General features: G+C 51.5%; 1 protein-coding gene across 1 annotated transcript in view; it reads right to left on the bottom strand.

Moving 5' to 3' along the window:
* Positions 1-576: 576 nt before the first annotated feature.
* LOC130680960 (CD177 antigen-like) overlaps positions 577-13,575 on the bottom strand; it is a 30,255-nt gene continuing 17,256 nt past the window's right edge. Inside the window, 10 exon segments of the mRNA XM_057492852.1 lie at positions 577-2,770; positions 3,036-3,170; positions 3,308-3,493; positions 4,189-4,249; positions 6,836-7,137; positions 7,139-7,267; positions 7,270-7,577; positions 7,799-7,824; positions 8,001-8,182; positions 8,447-8,587. Of these exon segments, the coding sequence (XP_057348835.1) occupies positions 2,529-2,770; positions 3,036-3,170; positions 3,308-3,493; positions 4,189-4,249; positions 6,836-7,137; positions 7,139-7,267; positions 7,270-7,577; positions 7,799-7,824; positions 8,001-8,182; positions 8,447-8,528 (1,653 nt within the window). The 5' untranslated portion in view covers positions 8,529-8,587 and the 3' untranslated portion in view covers positions 577-2,528.

The following is a 13,575-nucleotide window of genomic DNA, read 5'->3' as shown; positions in this document are numbered from 1 at the left end:
AGTGAACATTTGCCCCTTGAAGGAGGGAAGCTGTGGAGGAAGGAGCTGCCTGCAGAGGGACCCGTCTTCGGGTGGGCAGATGTCTGGCTGGCTGGAGGGGCTGACGGCGTCCAGTGTGGGAGCTTGGAGAGCGAGAGGACTGTGGGTTCAGCGAGGCTGGCACGGGTCAGGCCTGCTGTGACGAGTTTGTTTTCCTTTTTATAGATCCTTGAGGTGTTCATGTTAGGGTCTTTATTTCAGATCATTTTTTTTTTTAATGTAGGCATTGATTGGTACACATTTCCCTCTTAATAGTGCTTTTGCCCAGTCCCATAAGTTTGGGTATATTGTATTTTTGTTTTCATTAATATAAAGGTATTTTCTAATTTGCTTTCCATGCTGTGGTGGAGGGGTTGTTTTCACAAACGTTTTTACAAAGACAGCTTCTATGATATTCTGATACAAATTCTTTGTACCTAAGTGTGCATTTTTGTACAGTATATAGCTAGGGATGGAATTGCTGGGTCATTAAGGTATGTGTATCCTCAGCTTTATTAAACAGTGACAAATTTTGTCAAAAAGTTAAATCATGCTTAGTCTGTTCTTTCTTTTTTTAATTTATTTTTATTAAGGTATCATTGACATACACTCTTATGAAGGTTTCACAAGAAAAATAACATGGTTATTACATTCACCCTTACTATCAAGTCCCCCCCTACCCCATTTCAGTCACTGTCCATCAGTGTAGGAAGATGTCAAAGTCCCTATTTGTCTTCTCTGTGCTATGCTGTCTTCCCCATGACCCCATACACACCATGTGCACCAATCATGATACCCCACAATCCCCTTCTCCCTCCCTTCCCACCCGTCCTCCCCCACCTCTCCCCTTTAGCGACCAAGTCCATTCTTTTTTAATATTTTCTGGCTTTTACCTTGGAGAGGTAGAAAACTCCCCAAATACAGCAGAGTCCTTTACGTGCTGGGCAGCTAGAACACGAACTGTGCCCATCATGAGAATTTCCCCTGGGCCCTCCAGGTGGCGATGTCCAACAGGGAGCGGGACATCCAGGCCTGGAGCTCAGGAGCCAGGTCCTGCTAAGAGCTGGAGACTTGAGAGGCACGTGCTTATGGAAGAGAAGTCATGAACGGGGAGTGGAGGGCTTGTGGGCAGTGAGAGGAAGGAGCCGGCACAGACCCTGGGGAACAGCCACATTTAAAGGTTGGTGAAGCAGCTGAAAACAGGAGTGACGGGCAGGATGATGTCTTCCAAATTCACCAGGTTGGGGGTGCCAGGAGAATGTGATTAAAAGGAAAGGCGCCTCTCAACCCCCAAACCCTCCACACAGGTAGAAGAGGGAATCAAAGGCAGTTGTATGACTGACTGAGCATTAAAGCCAGAATGGGATGAGCATCACAGGCGATCCACTAAGAACTACAAAGACAGAAAGAAAGCTGACCCCTTATGTGGCCAGGCAGACAGAAGCCATTACACACACGCTGTCAAGATAAACAACAGCTAGTCCTCAAGTAAGAGGACTGGACAGCACCATCTGTCACCCGTACTTCATCCTAAATTCACCTGGTAATGGGGTGGCCGCCTGTGTCAGCGAATTGGCTTTCTCCAAAGGAAAAATGAACTTCTCATATTTTGATGCAGATAGTTTTGCAACTTGGAGGGGCCCGCCTGACTCAGGCTCCTGCCCCCCCCCCCCGGGAGACAGGGGTGGGACCTTCCTTGCCATTACATTTCAGAGCTGGCAAGAGGCTATTTAAATTTTTTTAAAGATTTCCATACACCTCTCAGAGATAGAGAAAGAAGTTCAATGATACATTTTCTATAGAAAATGCTCTGAAATAAAGGGGGATCTCTTTCCCTTTTTGTGCCAGGGAAGATGAAGTTTTCTTTCCTTTTTGATTTGCATTTACTCTTAGGGGGCTGATGCCAGGAAAGTACAGTGTTGGGTCAAATGCCGCAACACCAGCCTGAGGAGCACCGGGCAAGTGTAGCAATGGAAGAGGATGTTGGTGACTTTGGTAAGAGGGATGTTCGAGAAGGGGGCGATGGAAAGCGGGCAAGGAAGGGTGAGTGGAAGGTGAAAAAACAGAAGCAAAGAAATGTATCCAGGCAGCTGAAGATACGTGACTGAGAAGGGAGGAGGCGGTGGCAGGAAGAATAAGCCAGGAAGTGATTTTCTTTCTTAAAGTGGCTTGGTAGGACTTGTAGGAAGGGGGACAGAGCCAGTGCAGAGGGGAAGGCTGGCGACCTGACCCACTCTTAGATCTCTGGGTGCCCTGCCCTCCCCTCACGTAGAGAAACCCTGTGTTGGGGGAAAGGATGGTGTGTTATCAGACACAGGTGGCCACTGCTTGAATGTCCATAGGGCAAGTTCAATGTTCCCAAGCCCCTCCCTAAGTGGTTATCAGGTCATAAAGTGTGTGGGTGTGGGTGGGGATAATAATACATGGAGAGGACTGGGAAATAATTCAGCATCCAAGGCTGGTCCCGTTATGAGTTCAAGGGAGGGTTGGGTGCAGAGGTGTGGCAGGGGCTAAGAATCATCTGGAAATAGGTTCAACACGGAGGGTTCCCCATACCAAAGGGCTAAAAATACACCAAGGCCAACAGCCCAAGCCAAATAGAGGGGAGGGGAAGCTCTGGCTTGGGGGAGAGTTTCATTCCCATCAGAACTCTCATGTACAGAGAAGACCCCAATATCACAGGTATGGTTCAACAAGGAGCCAGAAGGCTGGGTCATGCAGCCCTGAACGTTCACTGTGTAGGACGCCCCACCTAGAGAGTGAACACTGAGTCAGAGAGGACTCAAAGTGGGCCGCTGAACCTCCTATGGCCTGGGAGTCCCAGACGCTCCCCCTCCAGCCTCAGACCAGGAGACCAGACTCTCAGTCCCCTCCTCCCTGAGACCTAGACATTTGGGTTCCCAGCCCCCTCCACCCACAAACCCATGAGTCAGGGCCTCATGCACCCTCGCACCTCAGAACCAGTGAATCCAGGACCCCAACACCTTTATCTTTGGAACCTGCCCTTCAGTACTCACCTCCATTGAGACGAATGTAGCCACTGTAACATTGAGTGGTGCCCATAGGACACGTGACATTTTTAGAATTTTCTGCACAGGTCCCAGAGACCTCCACACAGGCAGGACACTGCAGGTCTCCTGGGGCAGGCACAGCTGGGGAGCAGAGAGAAAGCTGGGGGTGCACAGCTCTGCTCCCAGGTGCAGCCACCTACCCTGAACCTTGGAGTCTCTGTGACTCTGGGGCCCATCACTCTGTCCTTGGCCCCAGCCGTCCCTCTGGGATCCCATACCTGGATGGGGGAGGGAATTCAGCAGGATGCTGGTACTGTTGGCCCTGTTGCAACCGTCAGAGGAGCAGAGCTGGGCGTAGGAGGCAATGAGCATGCCAGGCGGCCCCGAGTGTATGGAGATAGTGGGGGCATGCTCCATCTGGTCCAAGCTGCAGCCTTTGCTCCCCAGGATGAGTGACGTGTGTCCTGAGGGTGAGACGGCAAAAGCTGGATTGGGAGGGAGGCCGAGCCCCAGGTTCTTCATCACCAGCAGGCAGGCAGAGGGTGGGCTCAGCATCCCTGATTACAAGAGCCCAGGTCCTGCTGAGTGTGGGGTCCAGGCTGGGGCCAGTGCCTGAGTCCTCCGCAAGCTCTGCCACCTCTCACGGTGTCGCTCAAATGTCACCTTCGGAGTGAGCCCCGAGTACCCATTTTCAAATCACAACCTTCATCTCACTCTCCCTTTTCCCTCCCTGCTGCATCTCTCTCTACAGCTCTCACCTGCCCATCCATATCTTACGTCTTGGTTCTTTGCTGTTTTCTGCTATCCTCTGTGCTTAAAGCTGCAACGACGCAGGCACAGTGGGATCTGAAGTGCCTACAACATGCCCTCCATACATTAGGTGCTCAGTAACCTTGAGTGAAGGTGTACTTCCCCGAGGTTACTCTGGTGGGTGGCTCTGTGCTCAGCCCTTCCCCTGGACCAGCCCCTCTATCCTCACCATCACCCAGCCAGGCAGGAGGTATTCTTGCCATCACCTTGCCCTGTTTTCAGGCTGGGAAACTGAAGCACATAAGAGCAAGAGTTGGGCTTAGAACTCCTGGCCTAAGGGGAATCAGGCAGGAAATGCATGGGACAGAATCCAGGGTGGGGAGACCCCAGGCTTGTACAGCGAACTCACCTACATCTATGAGCAGAAGCGTCTCCTGACACACCTCCGCAATATCACAGGTCTGTTGCCTCTGTGGGGCCATTTGACAGGTTCATGAGACAGGTTGTGATGAGTCCACTGCATGTTTCCCTGGTGACAGGTCAGTAAACCTGAGGAGGAGGAATACCAGGGCCTGTTCCAGCCAAGGGCCCAGCCACGTCTGTCCTTCCTGGTGTCATGCTTGGAAAGGTGATCACATCCTTGGGTTGCAGTCCTGGTGACCTGGCCCCAGTGTCCCCTAATCTCACATTGATAAAACATTGGAAGGCAGAGTTCCACTCCCATCCTTTAGGCTGTTTTTGTTCAAACACCCGCAGAGAACTTTACCTGATGCTACTGGAGGAAGGCTGCTTCTGCCTTTGGGATGAGAGAAACTGTGGCTCTTTCTGAGCCTGAGTCTGACTAACTCTGCTCCCCTTTCCGGGCATCAAGGTCCTCACCAATGAGGACAATGAGGAAGGTAGCTTCATGCCATATATTTCTTTTAATGGGAATCGCTATATTCCTAACAGAAGTACTCCATTGCCACATGTGCACTGGGCACTTCCTCGGTGCCCAGCTGTCCCGCTCCCTGGCTTAGCCCATATAAGCCTCCCAAGGGGCTCACTTCACCTGGACTCCGTCATTCCTCACAGCCACTCCCATCGTCGTGCCCATTTTCAAGATGGGAAACAGAGGCAGAGGACGGTTACGGTGCTTGCCCAATGCCCCACCACTAGTCTCTGGCAGAGCTGGGCTCAGAACTGGCATTCTGGTTCCTAGGGTGAGTGATGGGCAGACGGGCGGATGACCAGCCTCGGCTTCCTCGGCCCCTGTGGGCCTCAGGAGCGCAGTCGCAAACCCGTGAGCTGGGACCTTGTGAAGGTCCCCCCATGAGCCCCAGGAAGGCGTGCCCCGGTGCAGAAGCTCCTCACCGAGATGTACCAGCTGCAGACGTGTGACCTTCTCAACAGCCCCATGAAGGTGACCACTCATTTCCCCACTTCACAGACCACAAACTGGCCCGAGCCTGGGGCGCGCTCCCCAGCCCCCATCTTCCCCATTTGGGCCACAACACCTCCTTCTTTGCACTTGCTCATGGAAACTGCTGGAGCTCTTGACAGTCCCTTTCCCTCACACCCCACGTTGCACCCATCAGCAGATCCTTGGCTTAAACTGCAACATACTTCTGGAACCACTTATGAACTACGTCCGCGGCTTCCTCCAGGGTCCCAAACCCCTTGGTTCTAAGGTGCTTCGTCCCGAGTCTCCCTGTGGGTCTCCCACCCTCTCCCACCTCCCCAAGCTCTGTCCTCCACCAAGCAGCCAGAAGGATCCTCAGAAAAGGTAAGGCGATTCACCTCTCTCTGCTCAGAAACCTCCAGTAGCTCCCCATTCCGCTCAGAATAAAAATTCTAAGTCCTTAAATGGCCCCTAGGCCCTCCTTGCTTGGGCACCACTACCTCTCCATCCACACCCTGCTCTGCTCTCCTGGTGACACTGCTGGAGCCACTCTGGCCTCTGCACTCTTCCTTCAACACACAGCAGGCGCTCGCTCACCCCAGGGCCTCTGCATATACTGCCCTGCCCCCAGCTGTCTGGATCATTCCATCCTCCCTGAACTCACAGAAAGAGGCTCAGAGAAGTAATGATCCCCAGAGCCCATTCAGTAAGAGCCCAGCGAGGAACCGCATCTTTCCAATCCAGACACAGGCTTTTTTGGGAGGCTGTGCTCGCCCAAACTTTCACCCCACCGCTCTCCTGGAACAACTGCCAACGTCCACAGGAGGACAGTCAAGGCTGCCCACGATCCAGGCCTCGGTGCTTCCTCAATGGGCTCCCGCCTTGGCCTGTTTTGGGCAATCTGAGCTCTTGCACCGGGCCTTCCCACATCCCATTTCCTTGGCAGGAGCCGTTCTCCCATCCCCCGGAATGGCTGCCTCTCTCCATTTGTCGGGGTTTGGGGTAGTATGGGGTATGTGTTATGTGCCTGGTACGCTTGTCTGCTGAGTAGTGTGTGTGTATGGCCTGTGAGCAGTTGTGTGTGTGGTGTTATGTGGTAGATGTTTGTTGTGTGGGTATGGCATGGTGTACAAGGTATTGGGGGCCCTCCCGGTGTCCCCATTTGGCTGCTGCTTTCCCTGTCACAGTGAGGCCCTTGATTCTCTCTCTGGTCTTCTATCCCCAGCAGCAGGCCTGCTGGGGCAGCCAGTCCCCTGGGTGGGGATGAAGCTGTGGTGGGAGCAGGAGAAGGGAAGTGGAGGCCCAGAGTTACCCAAGTCAGGGGTGAGGAGAGGCAGGACCAGCAGCACTGAGGGATTCCCAGTCTGAAGCCAGGAGCAAGAGCTCCTGGACTGGCTCGGGCATCAAAGGGTGGGGCATCCGGCCCCCTGTGCCCCTCTGCCCTCCTCCCTGCTCCCGCTGCCCTCCCACCGGGACGCTGGGCTCTGTCCTATTTACCTGTCCCCTGGGCCACATGCCTCACCCTGCCCCTCAGCTGGACACCTCCTGGCACCCCTGGAGAAGTGCCCACTGGGAGCATCCTGCCCTTTGCCTACGCGTCTAAGTGACATGTGGGTGCTGGCCTCGGGATGGGTTTGAGGGCAGGCCTTCTCCAGGGGCCCGAGCCCGGCTGCACTGGGGTCACGGCCCGGCTTCTTGTCAGGTCCTCACCTCTAGGAATGCAGTTCTCAATCATTACCAAGGGCCCGATATGCTGAGTCCCTTTAAACAAGTTGCAGCCTTCTTGAGGCACGCATCCCTGGATGCTGACACTGGTTCCGATGCCCCCTGTGGAAAGAGGAGAGAGGGAAAGAGGGAGCCGCTGCCCCTGGGACCATCTAACCCTCCGCAGGGGCCGCAGCACCTGGAGCCAGGCCCGCCCTCCCCCAGGCCCCAGGTTCAGCGGTCCCCCTCCCCAAGGCTGATCTTGGTCCTCAGAACCCTTCCCCTGCCCCAGTTAGTGCCCGCAGGGACCTGAATCCTGGCTGACCTCCGATAAACCCCAGCTCCCCACTGCAGCAGTGGGTGGTCCCAGCTGGGCAGGTCTCCTCTCTGGCAGGCCTACAGCTTGTGGGGATAAGCAGACCAGACACCTCACGGATACTGGGACTGGGGGTGAGACTGGACGGGAGGGCTGAGGGCTCTGGACTGGGGTTGGGGGCCTTTTCCCCACCTGCCTTTTGCTGGCCCAAGAATCAGCTTCCCTATTCCACCCCCGAGTGCCCACCTCGGGCTCCTGTCCTGCTGGCCTCAAGCTGGGCATTAAGGACGGCTGACTGGGGAGGGGCAGAGAGGGAGGGGACAGGAGGCCTGGGGAGGGGCACCTGGGACTCATATGGGGGGACACACGGGGAGGCACACTGTGGGAGGAAGCAAGGCTTCACCCCGAGTGCCACTGAACAGTCCATGAAACTGGTAACCCGAGGTCACGAACTATTCCACAGAGCACAGAGGATCTACACATCACCCCAAATCCAATTTGTGATCAAAGACAGGACAGCGGGAAGTTACAGAACAATTTGCCGAGGAAGAGGACACCCAAACCCTAAATAGCACATGAGTGAACCAAACCCAAAGGCAAGAGAATGGGCGCAGACACCAGGGCCGTGGGTGGAGTCTGAGCAGCTGGTGGGACATCAGGGTGTCAGCGCTGGTGGGGGCTCAGGACTGACAGGAGGTGCACTCAGGGAGGGAGTCCAGGGAGCGTGGGCGGGACGGAGGCAGGGGCACAAGGACCTCAACCCTCAGCCCGGGTTCTGCCCCCCTGACGGCCCCTTCCCCTCCCCTTGCTCCCTGGGCACCTGTGGGGGAGGGCAGGTCCCAGAGAGGAGGGTGGTGGGGAGGTCATTGCAGGCATCCTGGCGGCACACGCGGGTGTAGGAGATGACAGACACGCCGGGGCCTGGGTTTTGCTTGGTGATGTGGGCCTCGTGATCCGTGGCCTGGGTGCAGCCCTTGGTGAGCACTATGTACACTAGAGGTCCTGGATGGGGAGACGGGAACATGCCACTGGGACTAGCCCTCGTGTGGCCTGGAGGGAGGCTCTGCATCCTGGCCTGCGCTGAGAGGCTGGAGAGGAGGCAGCTGGGCACCCACAGGGGGGCCCCTGCTGGGGAGGCGGACAGCTCTGGGAATGAGGACAGGGGTCTCTGAGGCCTGCGCAGAAGGCAGGTGGGACCGGTGAGGGACAGGGAGGTCTCTGCCCAGCAGAGGGGACTCTGGCGTGGGGTCCAAGGGGCCTTCTCACCATCCTCAATAAGCACAAGCGTGTCCTGACAACCTTCATCTCCCTCACAGACTCTCTGGCCAGCCGTCCACTGGAGGGGCATTCAGGACGTATATTCCAGAGCCTCGAATGTCCCCTATTGATAGGTCAGGTCCTGCACTCCTGAGATGGGAAGGGCAGATCCATCTTAGTGCATCCTGCAGGGAAATGCCCTCCCTAAGGAGGGGGTCCTCACTCACCAGGCCACATGAGGACGGCACCCAGGAGGGGCAGCAGGGCAGGGCTCATGGTCAGGGCTCCTGGGAACTCTCCAACCTGCTCTTTCTCCCAGGAAACTAAACCCTTTATATCTAGCCTCACCCAGGGCAGCCCAGGAAAGGGTGGGGAAGGGAGGCCTTGCTAAAGGAGGCCTGGGCCCACCCTGAGTCTCAAGGGCTTAAAGACCAAGAAATCTGGGCCCTTCCCCCTTCTCCTACCCAGGAGCCCAGCCCCCAGCCCCTCCACAGACAGAAAATGAGGCCTCCTGGCCCCCAGCCCCACAGCTCCGGCTGCCCAGCCCGCCTTCCTCCTGAGCCCGCCATCAGTTTCAGCGGGGTTTGAGAGGGCAGTTTCCTCATCCCTCATAGGAACCTGGCCACCTTCTGGCCCAAGGTGGGGAAGTGGCCCAACCACCTGTGAGGACACTGTGCGGTGGGCATTGGCCTCTCCCTGTGTTCCTGCTCCCCTAACCTCTGCCCGCCGGAGTCCTACTTCTTCTTCTTCATCTTTCCTGCCTATATTGCTCACCTTTTCCTTGGGTTTTCAGGAACTACTCTTGGGCTCTTTCCTCTGCCCTCCCAGCACAACTAGGACCAGGGTCTCCACTTGCCTCCACCCAGGAGGGGGCTGGAGGCTGACTAAATACTTATGCAAGACTTGGGCTATGCTTTGACCAAGCCAAGTGTATTTGCCAGAAGGAGATGGAACAGCGTGTGCGAGAAAACCACATTTTCAGAGAAGAGCATCAGCAAACCCAGCCTCGTGTCTTGGCCTATTTCTGTGGCGTAAATACTCCTACATTGTCTCGTCTTAAGCTACCAATAGTTCTACAAGAAGCCTGGAAATGTCCTAAGTATTTAACAATAGGCCTTTGCAAACCAGGGCAAAGCAGCTCTAGCTCACTGGGTAGGGGAGAGACAGGGCAGGATCCTTGTCAGTGGGGCACTTGTCAGTGACGGCAAAGGCTGGATGTGGGGGGTCGCAGGAAGACAGGGAGAGGAAAGGGAGAGGAGAGGGGGGAGAACAGTAGAGCAAATAGTAATGAACAGGTATTGCAATCGTGTTTTTTTGACAACTCCCTGCTTTCTATTTTTATTTTTGTTTGCAAATTTAAAATTTGCCATATAGAAACACGTTTCTCTTCTCCACTGTATCTATACCACTAACCAATGTGAATTTAGTGCGATCAGTAACTATATATTTGAATGAATGAATACGGAGGAAAAGACGACCACAGAGCCCTCAGTAAGTCTGTACATTATTGCTGTGTGAATGGCACCCTCCAGAGGTCTGGGTGGCCTTGAGCTTGTCCCTGGTGGAGGAAGGGAAAGGATGGGAACATAGGCACATAGGGTCCTAGGCAGTCAATGAAGCATCTTGTTTTTGTCAACAAATGTTCCCTGAAGCTGGACTTTGTGCCAGGCACTGTCCTAGGTGGAAAGATACAGGAAGACCCTCAAGAATGAGGCCACTGCTTCTGTTGAGCTCACAGCGCACTGAAAGAGACCGACACTAATCAAATACATGAGCACAAAATACAGTGCTGGGTTCTGGGTGGAGAGTGAGAACCAGCTGATGGGACAGTAAGTGACTGAGCTGGGATCATGCAGGGCCTCCCTGAGGAGGTGACATTTCAGCTGAGAGCAGAATGAAGACTTTGCCCTGGAAAGATATGTGGAAAGAGCATTCTAGGTAGAAGGAAGAGAAGGTACAGAGACCATGTAGTAAGACCAAGTTTGGCTTCTGTGAGGATTAGAAAGAAAGCAGTTAGCTAGACTGTAGTGGAGAAGAGGAGAGTGATAGATGATGAGAGGGGAACGGCAGGCCGGGGCCCAGCAGTCAGGACATTAACTTCCCCTCCTTGAACTCCATCATCATCTTCTGTAAAGTAGGTGTGATGATTATCCACAACTCATCAGCTGTGAGGAGGATTAAGATCTGTAACACAAAGTGTGTTCTCATTGAATGAGAAAAACAGTGAATATTCTCAGCCCTTAAAATGTTCTAACCCTAACAGGAGCCTCACAGCTGGACAGAAGCGTCCCGGTGCAATCAGCCCAGGAGCTGGGAATCCCGGGGAACTCCGGGCGCCCGAACCCCCTGGGCGGCAGCGCAGCTCTGAGGCCCCTCACGGCAATAAACAGCCTCCCGCCTGCTCCCTGCCGGCAGAGCGGCCACGCCCACAGCAGCAGGCCTCATATCTGTGCAGCTGCCCAGTACAAGCTGCTAGGCGGCGCCATTCTCCCAGGAGAGGAAGGCCACAAACCAGCAAGAAGGGACGTTCTCCCGGCTGACACACATGCCAGCTCCCCACAACTACCTCTATCACCATGAAAAGGCAGAAGAATTTGATCCAGACCAGACTAACAGAGACAACCCCTGAGAAGGAGCTTGGGGAGATAGACCTAACCAATCTTCCTGAAAAATAATTCAAAATAAAGGTCATAACCATGCTCATGGAGCTGCAGAGAAAAATGCAAGAGCTAATGGACAAAGTAGGGAGGGAGACTACAGAAATAAAACAATCTCTGGAAGGACTTAAAAGCAGAATGGACCAGATGCAAGAGGCCGTTAATGGAATAGAAACCAGAGAACAGGAACGCAGAGAAGCTGATGCAGAGAGAGTTAAAAGAATCTCCAGGAATAAAACAATATTAAGAGAACAGTGTGACCAATCTAAACGGAAGAACATCCGCATTATAGGGGTACCAGAAGAAGAAGAGAGAGAAAAAGGGGGAGAAAGTGTATCTGAAGAAACAACTGCTGAAAACTTCCCCAAAATGGGGGAGGAAATAGTCGCTCAGACCACGGAAGCACACAGAACTCCCAACTGAAGGGACCCAAGGAGGATAACACCAAGACACATGATAATTAAAATGGCAAAGATCAAGGACAAGGACAGAGTTTTAAAGTTTAAAGGACAAGGACAGCTAGACAGAGGAAAAAGTCACCAGAAAGTAAAACCCATCAGGCTATCATCAGATTTCTTAACAGAAACCTCACAGGCCAGGAGAGAAAGGCATGATATATTCAATGCAATGAAACAGAAGGGCCTTGAACCAAGAATACTGTATCCAGCACGATTATCATTTAAATATGAAGGAAGGATTAAACAATTCCCAGACAAGCAAAAGTTGAGGGAATGTGCCTCCCACAAACCACCTCTACGGGGTATTTTAGAGGGACTGCTCTAGATAAGAGCACTCCTAAACAGATGTCACCAGAGAAAATAAAATCACAGCAAAGAAAGCAGACCAAATACTAACTAAAGGCAAAAAATAAAATCAATTACCCACAAAAGCAGTCAAAGGAAACACAGAAGAGCACAGAATAAAACACCCAATATATAAAGAATGGAGGAGGAGGAATAAGAAGGGAGAGATATAAAGAATCATCAGACAGTGTTTATAATAGCTCAATATGCGAGTTAAGTTAGACGGTAAGATAGTAAAGAAGCTAACCTTGAACCTTTGGTAACCACAAATATATAGACTGCAATGGCAATAAGTACATATCTTTCAATAATCACCCTACATGTAAATGGAATGAATGCACTAATCAAAAGACACAGAGTAATAGAATGAATAAAAAAGCAAGACTCATCCATATGCTGCTTACAAGAGACTCACCTCAAACCCAAAGACATGCACAGACTAAAAGTCACGGGATGGAGAAAGATCTTTCACATGAACAACAGGGAGAAAAAAGCAGGGGTTGCAGTACTAGTATCAGACAAAATAGATTTTAAAACAAAGAAAGTAACAAGAGATAAAGAAGGACATTACATAATGAAAAAGGGGTCAGTCCAACAAGAGGATATCACCATTATAAATATATATACACCCAATACAGGAGTACAAGCATATGCGAAACAAATACTAACAGAATTAAAGGAGGAAATAGAATGCAATGCATTCATTTTAGGAGAATTCAACACACCACTCACTCCAAAGGATAGATCCACTGGACAGAAAATAAGTAAGGACACAGAGGCACTGAACAACACACTAGAACAGATGGACCTAATAGACATTTATAGAACTCTACATTCAAAAGCAACAGGATACACATTCTTCTCAAGTGCACATGGAACATTCTCCACAATAGACCACATACTAGGCCATAAAAAGAGCCTCAGTAAACTAAAAAAGATTGAAATTCTACCAACCAACTTTTTAGACCACAAAGCTACAAAACTAGATATAAATTGTACAAAGAAAGCAAAAAGGCTCACAAACACATGGAGGCTTAACGACATGCTCCTAAAGAATCAATAGATCAATGACCAAATAAAAATAGAGATCAAGCAACATATGGAAACAAATGACAACAACAACACAAAACCCAAACTTCTGAGGGATGCAGCGAAAGCAGTCTTAAGAGGAAAGTATATAGCAATCCAGGCATATTTAAAGAAGGAAGAACAATCCCAAATGAGTAGTCTAACATCACAATTATTGAAATTGGAAAAAGAAGAACAAATGAGGCCTAAAGTCAGCAGAAGGAGGGACAAAATAAAGATCGATGAAATAAATAAAATTGAGAAGAATAAAACAATAGAAAAAAAATCAATGAAATCAAGAGCTGGTTCTTTGAGAAAATAAACAAAATAGAAAAGCCTCTAGCAGACTTATTAAGAGAAAAAGAGAATCAACACATCAACAGAATCAGAAACAAGAAAGGAAAAATCACAACGGACCCCACAGAAATACAAAGAATTATTAGAAAATACTATGAAAACCTAAAAGCTAACAAGCTGGAAAAAGGAGAAGAAACGGACAACTTCCTAGAAAAATACAACCTTCCAAGACTGACCAAGGAAGAAACAGAAAATCTAAACAAACCAATTACCAGCAACCAAATTGAGGCGGTAATCAAAAAACTACCCAAGA

Source organism: Manis pentadactyla, chromosome 15 (assembly GCF_030020395.1).
Source record: "Manis pentadactyla isolate mManPen7 chromosome 15, mManPen7.hap1, whole genome shotgun sequence".
In the NCBI taxonomy this organism is placed as follows: Eukaryota; Metazoa; Chordata; class Mammalia; order Pholidota; family Manidae; genus Manis; species Manis pentadactyla.
Note: the sequence above shows the minus strand (reverse complement) of the source record. Positions and strands in the feature narration are given on the sequence as shown.